Source organism: Manis javanica, chromosome 15 (assembly GCF_040802235.1).
Source record: "Manis javanica isolate MJ-LG chromosome 15, MJ_LKY, whole genome shotgun sequence".
NCBI classification, from domain to species: Eukaryota; Metazoa; Chordata; class Mammalia; order Pholidota; family Manidae; genus Manis; species Manis javanica.
The window spans coordinates 13,352,287-13,369,489 of record NC_133170.1 but is presented as its reverse complement, the minus strand read 5'-3'; the positions used below and the strand labels follow the sequence as shown (position 1 = coordinate 13,369,489).

At 37.0% G+C, this 17,203-nt stretch overlaps 1 protein-coding gene across 4 annotated transcripts in view; it reads right to left on the bottom strand.

Moving 5' to 3' along the window:
- ST8SIA1 (ST8 alpha-N-acetyl-neuraminide alpha-2,8-sialyltransferase 1) overlaps window positions 1–17,203 on the bottom strand; it is a 129,135-nt gene that overhangs the window by 94,356 nt on the left and 17,576 nt on the right. The window contains exon 1 of one of the 4 annotated variants that reach the window (XM_073223484.1): window positions 14,577–15,884. The exons of the other annotated variants lie outside the window; for them this stretch is intronic. Coding sequence (XP_073079585.1) covers window positions 14,577–14,632 — 56 coding nt within the window. The 5' untranslated portion in view covers window positions 14,633–15,884. Of the gene's footprint in view, window positions 1–14,576; window positions 15,885–17,203 lie in introns of those variants that run through there. 4 annotated transcript variants of the gene reach the window in all.

Sequence of the window (17,203 nt, the reverse complement as noted above, 5' to 3'; positions counted from 1 at the left end):
TTGTCAACAACCTTTAAATGCCTGTCATCTACTTCCCATTAAATGTGTGATCAAAGGAACAAGTATTTGGGAGAGATGAACGGATATGTTCATGGACTTTCTCTAAGAAACTTGATTCTTTATATTCTTTCTGTCAAGTCAAGTCATGAGCAAATCTGTTACTTGCATTACACGAAGTAACTATTTGTAAACATCTACCCTGTAAACCTTCATAGGCTGTGAACAGAGCTACTCTCCAGGTAAAATGTGTCAGCTCGGTTTATCACCAACATATTGTGAAAACAATCTGGCAGGTATTTTCATTTCATGGGTCTATCATCCTTCACTCTGCTGCTATGTTCACTACATTTGTACTTAATTTTGAACTGTATGTCACTGACCCCATTGTGACAGAAAAGTACACAGATATTGGGAGCCCTGACACCAACAGTTAAGGAGAAGCAGAGGCTTGGAAATGGAACCAAAGTGCATGATTTTTAAAAACAGGAAGCATTAGGAAAACAGAGGATATTACAAGAGTAGATGGAATGAGTCATTTGACAAAGAATGATAAAGAAAGAACAACTGATAAAAGAGAAGGAAATATAGATGAAATGGAATTCTTTTTTTTTTAGTGTCAATAAAGGATAAGCAAAGGCTGAAAACTAGAGACCAGATAAACCTACTCTGATGGATTCAGTACTTAGAGATGAACAAGACTGCACACAGCTGGGAGAAGTACAGAAATGTCTGAGGATATTGCTAAAGGAAAAGCACAGATCTCAAATGCCTATTAACCCAATGATAACTCAGGCTAATGAAAGGGCAGCATGAAAAAAAAAATTAAAGGAAGTGGCACAAATAATGCTGACGAAAATGTGGAGCAAAGCACAGATGCTTCCTACGTTCAAGGCCACTCTGAATCCGTCCATTGGAGGGGGCAGGGGCAAGTGTTCATGGAATACCTGCTAATGAATCCTTCACAACATCTGAGATCACCAAGGGAAGTGCTTAGTTGACTCAAAATCCTTCAATGTACACAAAAAAACCTGACCATTTGGAGAAAATGTACCTAGTTGGCTATGAAACAAAAAACAAAATATGCTTTCAAATGACAGACTCACTCAATTGGTGGAAATGTACAGGGAACGAAAGATCAAAAATTCTCTTGGTCATTTTGGACTTAAAAACGACTTTCGGGACTGCAACCTATGTAAAAGTTGAAAAGTCTCAATTAAATAAACATCCTGTAGAAATGCCTTCACCACCACATTACATTACACAGCTATGATTTTATTGAGGGTTAGTTTAAGAAGCAGCTACATTAAGAAATTAATGCATTTAATTTTCTATAAAATAGATGTTGAAGATAATGTCTATTATGTATCTATGGTCTTGTTTATCTACACGATAACTTCTTCCTTGGATTTAGAATCAGAAAAATTTTTTCTAATTACATAAAAACGTATGCTCCTACTTAAGAAACAATGAAAATTATTTTGACTCAAGTGGTCCTTCAGTCTGAGTCATCAGTTAGTTACTAAGTAAACACAGTTCAGTTGTAAGACTAACTCAGCCTCAGGTCTACAGACAGCTCTCCTTCTCCTCTTTGTTAATGGTTGCCTTTAAAATGTTAATGTATTTATAATTTATCATTTTAAATTCAAGAAACTTACAACTTTAAGATGTTAATTTTAGAAATTTTCAAAGATGCAAATTAGAAAAATAGACAAAAATAAATATCACAGATAACCCCTCTGTTATCTAAATAATAGATTTTGTGTGCATTTTTCCTATGCAGTAATTATTTGGTTAGTAAATTTTCAGTGACTATTAACTGAGTACCTAGTATGTGTCAGACACCTTTCTAGGGACTGGTGATCAGCAGTAAATAAGACGGGCTCAGTGCCAGCCCTTCTGAAATGGGAATTCAGTCTGTAATTTACTGATGCTATAAACAACTCTGTGGTAACCATGCTCATGCTTAGATTTTTGAACACATCAATGACTGTCTTCCTGGCATATGTTTTTATAAGTATTTGTAGAATTAAGGGGTATATACTAATGGGGTGCTCTTGCTTCAAAGATGTTACGCCATCTTTGATTTAAAAAATTGTTATTTTCAACTAAGGAAATACGAACAGAGTTTAAACTCCCTTTCATATGCCCCATGCCCAAGTCTACACAAAAATGGCAATGTGTTTCATATTTCTGATTATCATCCAAATAGTGTTATTTCATTTTCCCACTTTTTTATACTCCCTCTTGGCTTACTGCTCTGGAAGGTGAAGATATCACTTTCTAATGCTACCCCAGATAGACAGGCACAGACTGTCCTTTGCCACACATTCCCTAATAGAAATATGTAAAAAAAAAATTTTAGGAAAAGCAATATTGTACGATGATGAGTCTCTAAGTATGATTTCATAGCCGAGTCATGCAGTGGACTCTCGCTGTATTTCCTTTCTTGTAGGCTTTTTAAAATTTGCCCTTCTTGGAGTTAGCTACTGCCTAGCTTTTCTCATTTGCTTCATTTATCATGTACCTTTCAACAATTACCCTTCTAATCTCAGGGTGGTCAAACACATCAAGAAATCGATCAGTTCATTTTCTTTTTCTTGGAAACATCTCTTCTGGAGCCTCGGTCCTGCTCTAGTCAGAGCTGCTTCCTCTTTAGCCTCAACAGAAACCTGTCACCTCGGGAACTGCCTTCGCCTCCTTTCTGTATTGTAATACTCAGCTTCCTTTATACATAATTTTTTCTCTTTCTTGGTACTTTGTCATATGGGTATAATATGTATTCTGTTTCCTTACTGAGAAAGGGTGCAAGCAAAGTACATTTTTTGAGCTTTCAAATGTTGGAAACATTTAGTTTGGCTGGATATTTAGAAATAATTTTCCACAGGCCATTGTTTTCTAGCTTGTGGTATTTCTGTTGCGTGCTAGCAACACTCTTACATCTAATTATTTGACTGTAATAATTTTTTGTCTTTGAAGATTTGTAAGATCTTAAATTACGGATTCTGAAATTTCACAATGATATACCCTTGATAGGTCTTTTTGCATTCAGTGTGCTGGACACTTAGAGGTCCCTGCAACCAGGAAGCTTAAGTTCTAGAAAAAGCCTTCTATTGTTTCTATAATAATTTTACCTTCCCTTCCTTTCATATTTCTCTTCCTGGGATTCCTATTAGCCAAATTTCTCACCTTTTTGTGATTTTTCACCTCTTTGTTTTTCTTTTCTCCTTTTTGAGGAATATTTTACATATTCAACTACTGAACTTTTAGTTGTCACTACCACATCTTGAATATCGAAAAGTTCTTTACCTTCAAGTTTTATTTTCATAACTCCCTGACCTTTGTGAGTGCAGTATATTTTCTTTGTGAGAATCATAACTATACCATTTGTTATACATTGTTCTGCTTCCTAGTACTGGAAGCAGACAATGGTCTATTTTGTGTGTGGGTTTTCTATTGGTTTCTTTTGGCCTCTGTCTTTCATGTTAGAGGTTCTCTAGAAATATTGACAGATCCGTAGCTGTCCGTTTACATTTAAGGAGGAGGTACTGAACAGCTGACTGGAAGCACTTCATGCTTGTGCGGTAATTACCAACTGCTGGACCTCACTAGAGTGTGACCCAGCAGGGACGCAGACATTTCACGGGAGGATCCCCAAATGTCAGTATGTCCACCTTTTCTCTTGCACTAGTTAGTTTCCCCAAAGAGAAACCTTCCAATTTCTTGGTTAGTTATAAGCCTAGATGGTAATCATCCTGGGAGCTAAGTGAAAAGGGAGGGGCCGAGGCTTCACTCTTCAAACCACAACCTTTCTCTTCATTCCTGTTTTCTTTCAGCTGATGTCCCAAGTCCAGAGTCTCTGTTTCATCTCCACTCTTCTAACATTTGGGCTCCAGCAAACTGTCTGTGTGTAAGAGGCGACCGGGAACACTTCCAACCAAGCCTCCTGGTTTTAGTGTCATCACGACTCACCTCTAGCTGCGGAGTCTTTCAGGAATTCTGAAACATGAGCTGGCTTCCTCCTTGCTGGCTTCCCTTGCTTGCAAGCACTGTTTTAGATTTCTGTGCTCTCCCAGTCAGATGTCACTGGGCCATCTGCTTTTCATCTCCTAAAATCTTGTTAACGTCTTTTGTCTGCTATTGTCTCTCCTCTTCCATTCTCTTCTTCCTTGCAAGTTTATTCTCTCTTACAGTTTTATTATTCTTTCAAGAATCAGAATACCAGAATCCAGATGACATTATCCTTTTCAAGTTTTAACTTCTTTACCTGTGATTTTTCAATAATGTTTTCTGATTTTTAGACATATGTATATAAAACTGAAAGGCTACAAAGAAAAATTTTGATGGTGGTTGTTTTAAAGAAATGGAAATGGGGTATTAGGTATGTAGGGACTTCTGATTTTCATGTTATATGTATCTATACCTTTATAGTGCCATGAACTTACATTACTTCATCATTTTAAATCTGATTAATTTTTGAGAGCTATTAAAATATAAAAAATGCTTCTTTTGGAAAATATTTTGCAGAATAAAGAAGAAATTTAAAAATAAAAATTAATACAACCACATAAAGAAAAATGCAATGAACATTTTTTTCTCCCTGTGATCTTGATGTTATAGTCTCAGGTTTTCTTCAAAATTGATACAATTTACCAATCAATTATCTCTCCTCTGCAACATTCTCACAGTCTCCTCCTTTTATTTTTCTTTTATTGATGTATTTGAACAATAATAGTGTATTAGTTGTAGGTGTATAAAGTGATTTAACTTTTGTATACATTGCAAAATGATCACAACAATAAGTAGTTGCCATCTGTCACCATACAAAGTTGATACAGTATTGATTATATTCCCCATGCTCTACATTACATCCAATAACTTCTTTATTTTATAACTGGAAGTTTGCACTTTTTCACCCTTTTCACCTATTTTGACCCACTTAAACCCATCCCCAACCAATCTATTCTCTGTATGAATCTGAGGATTTTTTTGTTTTTTAGATTCTACATAAAAGTGAATCATGCAGTTATTTGTCTTTCTCTGACTTACTTCACTTAGCATAGTACTCTCTATGTCATGTCTATCCATGTTGTCACAATGGCAAGGTTTCATTTTTTTTTAGTGGCTGAATATATGTAATATATGTAAATACATCTTTAACATTCATCCATTGGTGGACACCTAAGTTGTTTCCTTATCTTGGCTATTGTAAATAATGCTGCAATGAACATGGGGTGCATATTTTTCAAATTGGTGCTTTCATTTACTTCCGATAAGTACTTACTTACTCCACGTCCTCACCAACACTTGTTGTTTCTTTTCTTTTGGATATTAGCCATTCTGACAGATGTAAGGTGATATCTCATGTAGTTTTGATCTGCATTTTCCTAATGATTACCAATGATGAGCACCTTTTCATGTACCTGCTGGCCATCTGTATGTCTTCTTTAGAAAAATGGTCTAATTCAGCCCATTTTCTTAATTGGCTTTTTTGTTGTTGTCGAGTTGTATTGATTTCTTTATATATATATTGGATATTAACCCCTTATCAGATACATGATTTGCAAATGTCTTTTCCCACTTAGTGGGTTGCATTTTCTTGACTGTTTTCTCTGTTCTGCCAAAGCTTTTTAGTTTGATATAGTCCCACTTCCTTATTTTTGTGTTTCTCTTGCCTTTGGAATCAGATCTAGAAAAACATCACTAATACCAATGTCAAGGAGTTAACTACCTATGTTTCTTATGGTTTCAGTTCTTACATTCAAGTCTCTAATTTCATTTCAAGTTAATTTTTGTTCACAGTCTAAGACAGTAATCCAGATTCATTCTTTTGCATGTAGCTGTCCAGTTTTCCCAGCACCATTTACTGAAGAGACTGTCCTTTCCCCATTGTATATTCCTGCTTCCTTGTTGTAAATTAATTGACCATATATGTGTGGGTTTACTTCAAGGCTGTCTGTTCTGTCCACTGATATTTATTTCTGTTCTTATACCAACACCATACTGTTTTGATTGCTATAGCTTTGTAGCAGAAAGTATGGTACCTCCTAATTTGTTCCTTTTCAAGATCATTTTGGCTATTCAGAGTCAGTCTTTTGTGGTTCCATGTAAATTTTAGATTTGCTCTAGTTCTGTGAAAAAATCCCACTAGAATTTTGATAAGGATTACATTGAATCTTTAGACTGTTTGGAGTAGTATGGTCAATTTTAACAATATTAATTCTTCCAACCCATGAGCATGGAATATCTTTCCTATTTTTTGTGTCTTCTTCAATTTCTTTCATCAGTGTCTTAGACTTCTCCGTCTTCAGATCTTTCATCTCCTTGGTTAAGTTTATTACTAGATATCATATTCTTTTTGGTGCAATTGTAAATGGGATTGTTTTCTTGATTTCTCTTTCAGAAAGTTCATTTTTAGTATATAGAAATACAAGGGATTTTTATATATTAATTCTGTATTCTGCAACCTTACTGAACTTATTTATTCTAACCATTTTTAAGTGGAGTCTTTAGGGTTTTCTATAAATAGCATGTCATCTGCAAAGAGTAACAGTTGGACTCCCTCCTTTCCAATTTTTGCCTTTTGTTTCTTTTTCTTGCCAAATTGCTATGGCTAGGACTTCTATGTTGAATAAAACTAGAGAATCCTTGTTTGTTCCTGATCTCAGATGAAAAGCTTTCAGCTTTTCACAATTGAACATGATGTTAGCTGTGGGATTATCATATATGGCCTTAATTATATTGAGCAACATTCCTTCTATACCCACTTTGTTGAGAAATTTTATCATAAATAGATACTGAGTTTTGTCAAATGGTTTTCTTGCTTCTATTGAAATGATCATATGATTTTCATCCTCATTTTGTTAAAGTGGCATACCACCTTCAATGATTTTGGATATTACAGCATCCTTACATCCCTGAAATAAATCCTACTTGGTTATGATCCCTTGACTGTATTATTAAAATCAGATTGCAAATATTTTGCTGAAGATTTTTGCATCTAGGGTAATCAGCTGTATTGGTCTATAATTTTCTGCTTTTGTGGTCTCCTTGTCTGATTTTGTTAGCAAGATAATGCTGGCCTCTATACAAAGGAATATTATTCAGCCATAAAAAATAATGAGACCTTGCCATTTGCAACAACATGGATGGACCATGGGGGTATTATGCTAAGTGAAATAAATCAGACAGAGAAAGACAAATACCATATGATTTCACTAATGTGTGGAATCTAAAAAACAAACAAAACAAAGCAGAAATAGATTCAGACACAGAGAACACACTGGTGTTTGCTGTAGGGGTGGGGTGAGGGGATAACTGAAATAGGTAAAGGGGGTAAAATTAGAATTTTGATATTTTAATATGGATGATGATTACAAGTGTATACACATGTCAGAATTCACCATGTTATACACTAAGATTTGTGCATTTTATTGTATGTCCCTCATTATAAGTAATAATAATATAATAAAATAACATAGAAAAAAATATAATGCTGGCCTCATAAAGTAAGTGTGGAAGTGTTCCCTCTTCCTTAGTTTTTTGGAAAAGTTTGGGAAGGATACTTATTAAATCTTTGAATCTTTGGTAGAATTCACCAATGAAGCCATCTGGTTTTGTACTTTTGTTTGTTGGCAGGTTTTTAATTCAATCTCCTTACTATTCAGATTTTCTATTTCTTCATGATTCAGTCTTAAAATATTGTACGTTACTAGGAGTTTACCCACTTGTTCTAGGTTTCCCAATTTGTAGACATATAATTGTTCATATTGTCTCTTTGATCCTTTGTAATTCTGTGGTATCAGTTACAACTTCTCCTCTCTCACTTCTGATTTTATTTATTTGAGCTCACTCCTTTTTCCTGGTGAGTCTAGCCAAAGGTTTACCAATTTTGTATATTTTTCAAAAAACCAGCTCTTAGTTCCATTGATCTTTTCTATTGTCTTTTTATTCCTTATTTCATTTATTTCCTCTGTGATCTTTATTAATTACTTCCTTATACTTACTTTGGGCTTTGTTTCTTCTTTCTCTAGTTCCTTTGGTGTTATATGAGATTATTTATTTGAGATTTCTCTTCTTTCTTGAGGTAGACCTGCATTGCTATGAAATTCCCTCTTAGAACCCCTTTTACTACATTCCATAGACTTTGGTATGTCATATTTGTTTTTATTTGTATCTAGGTATTTTTTTCTCCTTTGATTTCTTCTATGGCCCAGTAGTTGTTCAGTAACATGTTTATTTAATCTCTATGTATTTGTAGTTTTTCCAGTTTTCTTGTAATTCATTTCTAGTTTCACACTATTGTAGTAGGAAAAGAAGCTTGAGCTTTGCTATGATCGATCTTGAATTTACTGAGACATCTTTTGCAGCCTAACATCATGTGCTCAACCTGGAGAATGTTCCATGCACACTTAAAAAGAATGAGTATTCTGCTGCTTTCTGTTGAAATGTTTTGTATGTATCTATTAAGTCCATCTGGTCTAATATGTCAACCAAGGCGCATGTTTCCTTATTGATTTTCTGTTCAAAAGATAGATCCTTGATGTAAATGGGATGCTGAAGTTCCTATTATTATTGTATTGCTGTCAATTTCTCCCTTTAGATCCATTAATATTTGCTTAATGTATTTTGCTACTCCTAAGTCAGGTGCATATATACTTACAAATGTTTCATCTTCTTGCTTGTTTCACCCCATTATCATTATACAGTGCCCTCTTTGCCTTTTATTACAGTCAAAACACTGACTGCCTCTATTCACCAACCTTTTCATTTGTCTACAGCCCATCACCTTTATTCCCAAGGTCTTTGAATACATCCAAATGACCAAATCAAATCAAATAACATTTCCTCATTTCTTACTCATCCCAGCCACTCTGGCATTTGATATTGTTAACCAACTCCTTTCTCACAAGCTTCGCTTCCCTGGATATCCATGGTCATGTAACAACCTATGCAGCCACCTCCTATTTGTTTTTTCTCTCTTTTCTTGCAAAGCAGCACTTCTATCTCCCATCACCTAAATGTGGTTATGTCCCATGGCTCAAACTTTGGCTCTCAGCATTTTTTATCCTAATAATAAGGGAAAACTGAGTCACAGCCACAATCCTTATACTCAATCTGAGGGAACTAATAATATCTCCCAGAGAGATACAAAACAGAACAGACTTAGGATGGACAATCAGATATGTAAAGAGCGGGTTGGGTCAACAGAAAAAGAAGGATAACAGAAGAAAATGAAGGACTTAAGAAAAATACTCAGTTTTTACTATATACAAGACACTATGCCAGGTCCTTTAATATATATACTACTCCATTAATTCTCAAAGCAGTCCCATGAGAAAGGCATTTTATTTCTCCTTACAGGAGTTAAACAGCAGCATAAAACCACATAGCTATGATCAAGGTCACCCGATAAGGAAGGCAGCACAGTGTAATAGAAAGAACAGAGGTTTTGGGGTCACATGACTTCAGCCCCACCACTTACTGCTGTACAGTTCTGGCCAAATCACTTAATACTCTGCTTTTCAGCTTTCTCACTTGTAAAATGGGCACAAAAAAAGTTTTTTTTTTCTGGGGGGGGGGCTAACAAATAGAATGATTATAAATAAGGTACATAAACTACCTAATACATAGGCAGTATTCCTAAGTAGTTGGAGTTATTACTAGTTATTATTAGTTGTTATTAGTTATTTTCAAAAACAAAAGAGAATGCTATGGGAGGCAAAGGAAGAGAGTTTCAAGAAGAGCTAGTATTTCTTCTGCGCCATAGCCCAAAGCCCAGACTGCAGCCCGGGCTTCTTGGGGCTGCATAGTGTCTCGGCAATCCCCTGTCTACAGGCAGCATGTGGGAGATGGCAGAGAAGCGAGTCACCCTGCGACTGAGCAAGAGTCGGTAAAATGACACTTGTCACAGTCATCTTGTGAGCAGGGAAAATGCTCCAGCCAGGAACTCATACTGCTTAGCGAGCATATGTCCCCAGGTGAAAGGGCTTGCATCACTTACGAGCAGTTATGGCTGTCCTTCCTGGGTAAGTTGCTTTAACAAGTGTTTTGAAAGGTGAAAAAAAAAAAAGTATATTCTTGAAAGAAATGAAAACAAGATGGCAAAGCGTCATACGCCTCTGTTGATTTGGAAATGCTGACTGTTCTCCAGATGTGCCGCAGGGGATGCCCTAGCACTCCTTTTGCCATAAAAAATAAATAAAAATGTGAATCAAGATGGTACACCAAAAATGAACAGGCAAGCAGAAAACACAAGCTGACCAAAGAGCCGAGGGAGGCGCTGGAGCCCATGGAAGCCTTTCAGAGCAGCTGCAGACTGTTCCCAGACACTCTGATAATGGAGAACATAATTAGTTTTCCTTGACAAAGAAAAATAGAAGAACCGATGAGGTCAAAACCCATAAATTAATTCAGTTCAGTGAGTGTTTGTGTCTGTTGGAATATGTCTTCTGTGCCTGAAACTGCAGATCACGGAAGACATACAAGGCACAAACAAAGGGCTGGGTACCCAGGTACTTACTCACTCCGTCATTTACTCATGCATCCATTTCTCTATTCAATTTGTATTATGCATTGGGTATATGCAAAAGACAATGTGCTAAACTTTCGGATTGAGGGTGAATCAGAGTCAGTCGCTGTCTTCTAGAAGCTCATAGGGTGGTGGCAAAAGAGAGCAGGAAAATAAACAGCCCCAGTTCAGGTTATCATTGCATAGAAGAGGACGCACAGAGTGATAACTGGAGGGTGGGGGTGTAGGTGGGAGAAAACAGGTGGAGGGAGGTGGGAAAAGATTTTCTAAGGTCAACACGTAAACTGAGAATTAAAGGCTTAAGAGGATTTAGTCAGACAGGCCAAAGCTAGAGGCATGAGAAAAGTAGACAATTCCTAACAGAAAACAGCATGTTCAAAGGCACAAGTTCCCAGATACCCTAGCCAGGCCCAGCCCAGAACAATTTTTTCAAAAGTCTCTGGCAAAATGAGGAAAATACAGGAACAAGTGAGGCTTTACATTGTATATTAATTAACAGCATTTTTTCCTTTAGATTATGTGCTTTCTATTTAAGATGTTAACCTGGAAAGTCTTCAATAAAATGGCTGATTTTGTAATTTCCTTACTCGCCAAAATACAAAATTATCAACACTGTCCATTTATTACCTCGCTTGGTAATTTTCTAGCTGATTAAATCCTAAATTTGGGAAACCCTGAAGACAGTAGAGCCAAGTGTTTGGCATAAGGTAGAGTACATAGGGCAAGTATGCAATAGTTTACATAGGAGATGAATTCACAAAGCAGGCGAGGACCAGATTATGAAGGGCTTTATAAGGCTGATGAAGAGGTTTAGACTTTCTCCATAGGCAAAAAGGAAAGGAGTGAAATTCAAAAAGGTGAGGAATTAGCAAGTGTGATGTTAGGCAAGTCACTCACTCTCTTTCTCTCGTGTTCATTTTTAAAATGCTAGTGTTGGGAACCATGTCCCACCTACCACACTTACGGGGGCCTAAATCAAAATCAAGATGAGTTGATGGAATGCTCCATGAATTCTAGCGGATATTCCAAAGGTAAAGGATTAGTATTAATAATTATCCCTCTCCTCTACATAAATAAATCAACTAACCAGCTTTAGAATCTCCCCTCTTCCTCTTTCCCTCACCCCTTTTGGCCAGGATACTGGACCAATAGGTCCTACTGATAAGACATGAAATGACAAAAACAGTGAGACACTTCTTGAGCTCTAACAGATGACTGGCACATCTCTCCACAGATTTTGATTTTTATTTGTGACAAAGGACCACCTACTAACAATCTAAGATAATTTTTTAAGAGTTATTAAAATTTGCATTTAAATGCTAGAATGACCACATTTTCAGAGTTTACGAAGGATTCTCATTGAACATTCTACAAAGGAGCCTGGCTGCTGTGCAACACTTGGCTATGTAACAATGCTTCCTTTGTGCCTGACACATGCAGTTTTGAAATTCCCACAATTGTTAGAAAAGACATGGCTCATCAGTACATCGTGAGTGTTGTGGGGACTTGGCTGTGATTTTCAATGGCTACTTGTTTGTAAATATTAACTACTTTCCTCATTGCTGGATTAACCCAAAGGCAGACTATGTTTGTATTTGGTGTGCCAACCAAGAAGAACATCATAGAAATGGAAAAACAACCATTTTTTTTACAATAATTCAATATTTGCATTCCTAAAAAGCATTGAAGTAGTCATTACACCCAAATTCAAAAAACTCTGCTAAACCTACCATCCTTATTTTTTCAATGCTTAGGTCCTCTTTAGAGCTTTAATCAGTGCTTTTGATTAATTTAGCAAACAACTTTAATTTCTGGTGCATTAGGCTAACACTTTGGCATTTAGAGGTATTTACATTGACAGTATTTCATGCTAAAATTTTCTAACAGCTTTAATTTAAAATGGATCTATATAATTTACAGTTCAAGAAGGACTCCTACAAAATAGGCTGGTGTAGTTGTAGCTTATTTAATAAGCTTTGGAAGCAGGCTAACCTGCATTTGAATTCTGATTCTACCTCTTAATACATATGAGATCTTGGGTATATTCCATGAACTCTCTAAGCCTTGGCTTTCTCAACTAGAAATAACAGTAAAATAGTCTCTACCTCGTAGATTAGCAAAGAAAAACAGTAAGACCATAATATAAATCCTTCTGCATGGAATCTGTCAGATTGCTCCAAGTAGTAGTAGATTGCTCATTATTATTAGTAGTAGTTTAATTCATTTTTCAACATTAATAAAAGTAGGTGAAATAGAACAAGAAATCTCAGTCCCTTAAAGCCCCCAAATAAACACAGTTGAGTTTTGCCAACAGAGTAAATAGGAAAAACACAGGAGAACAAATGCTGGAGGAGTTATTTCCACACAGAAACCAACAGAGACAGAAAACAGGATAATGTCCAAGGGAGCTGAGAATGAAAAGAAACATGATTGTAGTCTCTGCCAAGAGCTTGGGTAACAACTTGTCCACAAATATCACCCTATTTCAGTGAACTTACACAACTAAGCTAGATACCCTGATATCCAACATCAAAATAGAATCATTGGAATGCACAGTTAATTGTACCAAAATTGATGAATTTATGCATATGATCAATTTACCAATTTTTATAGTAGGTTATTTAAACTTCTGAGACAGGTGCTTCTATATCTGGAATACACTAGGAATACCCATTGAGCCAAGGGCACGTGCTGCCAGTGGGACAGTGTCTCAGCCATATGGGCTGGCCCGCTAGTGGTCAGATGCCTGGCACCAGCAGACAGGCTCTATTTATGCCTTGGTATCTCCGCCATATGCAAACTTAGTGATTTTCATTTTTGAGAACTTTCTGTCTATTGAAAAATATTTTGGTTGGATTTGCTCCATGTGCATGTTTGGGTGTATTTTTGTGTTTTACGGGGCAAAGGGTACACCTGGAATAAGTGCTTTGTGGTGCTGAAAGCATGGAGTTGGTTTACTCTGAGGAAGGATAAAGAAAAGGAATGGGTATGCTAGGGAGTCTGCCTCTCGCATCTATCCCCAACTAACTCATTTACCAGGTGCGCAAACATCCCCTATACAGGGGACTAGAAGTGAGGAACTAGCAAAGTCGCTAATGTGGAACTGGTCTTATCTTAATTCTCCCCTGCCCTCCTCCATGAGCAGAAGTCCTAGCATGCATGGTAGATCTTTAGTTCTCAAATACAGGCACCCCATATTATCAAAGAGCAAGAAGGAAGCCAGCCAGGATGTTTCATAATAGGATTCTAACCTCCCCCTCTATTTACAACTTTTCATTCAACCGGAACATCCACTGGAGGATCACTTGAAGACAATTCAACATGTAACTGATGAAGGAGGTACAGCAACGGATCAAGAATCCCATCTCACAATGGGAAACATTTTTAAAGAAAACATGAAATGGTAACGCAGTCAACTGGCAAAAGAAAACTCAATTCCACCCCAGATTCCATGACTCAGGACAGGAGGTACACAGATCATGTCAAATTTGCTTGTCAGTCCAGTTTCTCACAAAATCACCTGAGGCTCAAACCTTGATTATTGTGCATCATCCTTCTCTATCATTAACTTTACTTAAATGTGGAGGGTTTTCTGCTGCCTATTTTAGATATGCCCATTGTATGCTAGTTCCATTGTCTGCACTTTAGATTGGACTATTGGCATGGCTGTCTCTTAACTCATATCTCTGACTCTTCCGTGCTACTACCAGACATGGACTGATCCCAGATATCAAGGTGATACCAAAGAATTTAGAGTGGCTCTCAAACCCCACATCAACCCTTATCCTAACTGCTCAAGAGGTGCTTTTCATTCTCATAGTCGTAAGTCTGCTGGAACCAACCATTCACCACTATGCAACCAAAACCCATTTCTCTTGCTCCTTACCAGGCTCAGAATGTGCCATTTACCAATTCTCTGCCAATTCAAATTCCACTTGTCCTTCAAGAGTAAGTTCGGCACTCTTCCCTACTCCCAAGTACTCCCGGGTACTTCCAAGTACTTCTCTACTCCAAGTACTTGGCTGTCTGACTCACTGGCTGCAAGTACCTGGAAGTCAGGAACCATGCCTCCTCTTTCTTTGCATCCTCCATCAAAGCCGTCATCACAGTCAGAGCTCAACAGTGATTTGCTGAATAAAAGAAGATGTGCTAAGCTGAGTTGCAAATTCTGTCACTTGCAAATAAGAAGTTTCTCTCTTTGTCCTTTTCCTTCCTCCTTATCCATCCCCATCCCAACCACCCAAGACAGACCTGTGCTTCACTCACAGTGACTTGGTTAAAGCAGCAATCTTTCTCTGAAGTAAGATTCATGTAAAGAAAGTAGAGGAAAATTAATACACACCAATTTTTAAAATCTATCACCATTTCCTCTCTTCCGAAGAGAACTTCTATTTGCCTCTTGCTTTCCATTTTCCCACAAAAATCTCAACTATCTCCTGCCCTCCCTTTTGTGCTCCCTCCTAAAATAATGACTTTCCAGAAGGCAGATTCATTTAAGCCTCTCACAGTGAGCTGTGTTTCCTGTCATACTGAGGATTGTATAGTAGTGAAGGACAAGAGGAGAATATGCAGAAGAGTCCCCAAAGCAGTCAAGTCCCTGAATTAGGAACTTTGAACAATTTATTAAAGATGAAAGTGGTCAGGGTTAAACAACAAGCCCACTCAGAAAGCACCTCCCCAAAGATATCCCCTCACAGAGGGACAATGCTGTGGTTACAGGATGGAATCTGCTGTCCTCAAGGCCAGAGATCCATCCTACCTTGCTCTAGTCACATCAGTGGTGTGTCTGCGTGCTTATTAAATCCACCTCAGATTTCCACCACAAATACTAAAACAGGATGCATTCTGGGATGCGGTTTGATGGACAGATTTAGGAGACCTTTAAACAATAAGCAGGAGGAGGGAGGGAGAGACGGAGACAAAGGATGAGGGAGGGAGACAGGAAGAAAGAGAGAGTGAGGAAGAAGAGAGGGGAAGAAGGGAGGGAAGAAGGGGAAGAACAGGAAGGAAGGAGAGAGGGAAAGAGAGAAAGAGACCAACTGACAGAACTGGAACAGAAGAGAGAGGCTGGAAGCAAGCAAGTTTCCAAAATCATTTTTTGAGGCCAGAAGAATAGTACTGAGAGTGTGATTTCAGGGCTCACCTGCACTCAGAGACTCCTGAGTGTGCATCCTGGCCCAGCCACTCATAACCTAAGTTCCACTTCTTTGGTGTGTCAGGAGCTTGCTCACAATCACAGAACTAGAAACTGAAAGGGGTAGGAGTCCACTGAAGCGAAAGCGATAGGAGAGGGAGCAGAAAGAAACCCAGCATTGCATTCACTGAAGAAACACTAAAAGCACTCCCCTTACAGAACAGACAACACAGGAACTAGATACTAGAAAAGAGAACAAACCATCACTATTCGTAAGATATATACATATATAAGTGCATATCTGGAAAATCCAAGAGGATAAACTGAAAAATATAAACATGCTAAGAAACTTAAATAAGGTGGCTGGCTATAAATAAAAATGAATAACTGTTCCATATATATAAACAATAATCACTGAAAGCATTATGAAAATAAGACATTACTGGATATAAAAACAGAAGCATCAAAAACATAAACTATCTAAGCATCACCTCAAAAAATATAATCTAAGAAAAAAATAAATACTCTGTTTAGGGAAATAAAGATTGAATATATAAATACACATATCTTATTCCTGGATAGAAAGTGCCCATTTTCTAATTATATATCAATTAATGAAATTTAAATAAACATCTCAACAGCAATCATTTGAACTTGAAAAGCAATCTCAATTGTACCTAACAGAAAAATATAAAAGAATTGCAAGGAAAATTCTGACAAAGAAACAGTGATTGGCCTTATGAGATATTAAAATTTACTTTAAAGCTACTGCAACTAAGGCAGTGCAGCTGTAGAATTGAACTAATGAGATAAGGCTATGGAAGAAAAGTAGGACTTCCAAAATAGACCCACACATACAAGATTTTCTAGCATGGATAAATTTGGTATTTGAAATCAGCTCGGGGGAGATAATTTTTTTGCTTTCATTTTTACCCAATGATGCTAGAACATATGGAGAAAATATTGGATCTCTCCCTCATTATACCAAAATAAATCAGAGATAGATCTGAAATTTAAATGCAAACCATTAAATCACCAAAATACCAAATGAAAAAGTCTTGGGCCACAGAAATCAAAGGCTATAGAAGAAAGAAACTGATGAAACTCACTGCCTCATTTTTAAAGTCCTTATGGAAAAACGGTTTTAAACATAAACACAAGCAAAGTCAAAAGACAAACTGGGGAAGGCATTTGTCACAGATGTGGTGAAGAGCTACATTCTTTTAACAAAGGACACTTTAGGTGTCAATAAAGAAAAGATGAACATCTTAAGAAGAAAGCAGATCAGAGACATGGAAGTGCCCTTCGCAGGAGAGGAAATCCTCACGAGTAACAAAAAAAAAAAGTTAAATGAAGTTCTGCAAATCATGACAAATGTAATTTTTCATCTATATATTAGCAAGACTTTTTAAAGTTAATAATATTCAGTATTGGAAAGGCCAAGTTCAATTGGAAGACAATTCATAAATATTAATCTAGAATTAAATGTGTTGCTCCATGACCCTGGAATTTTCCCCTAAGAAGCTATTCTGTGGCGATTA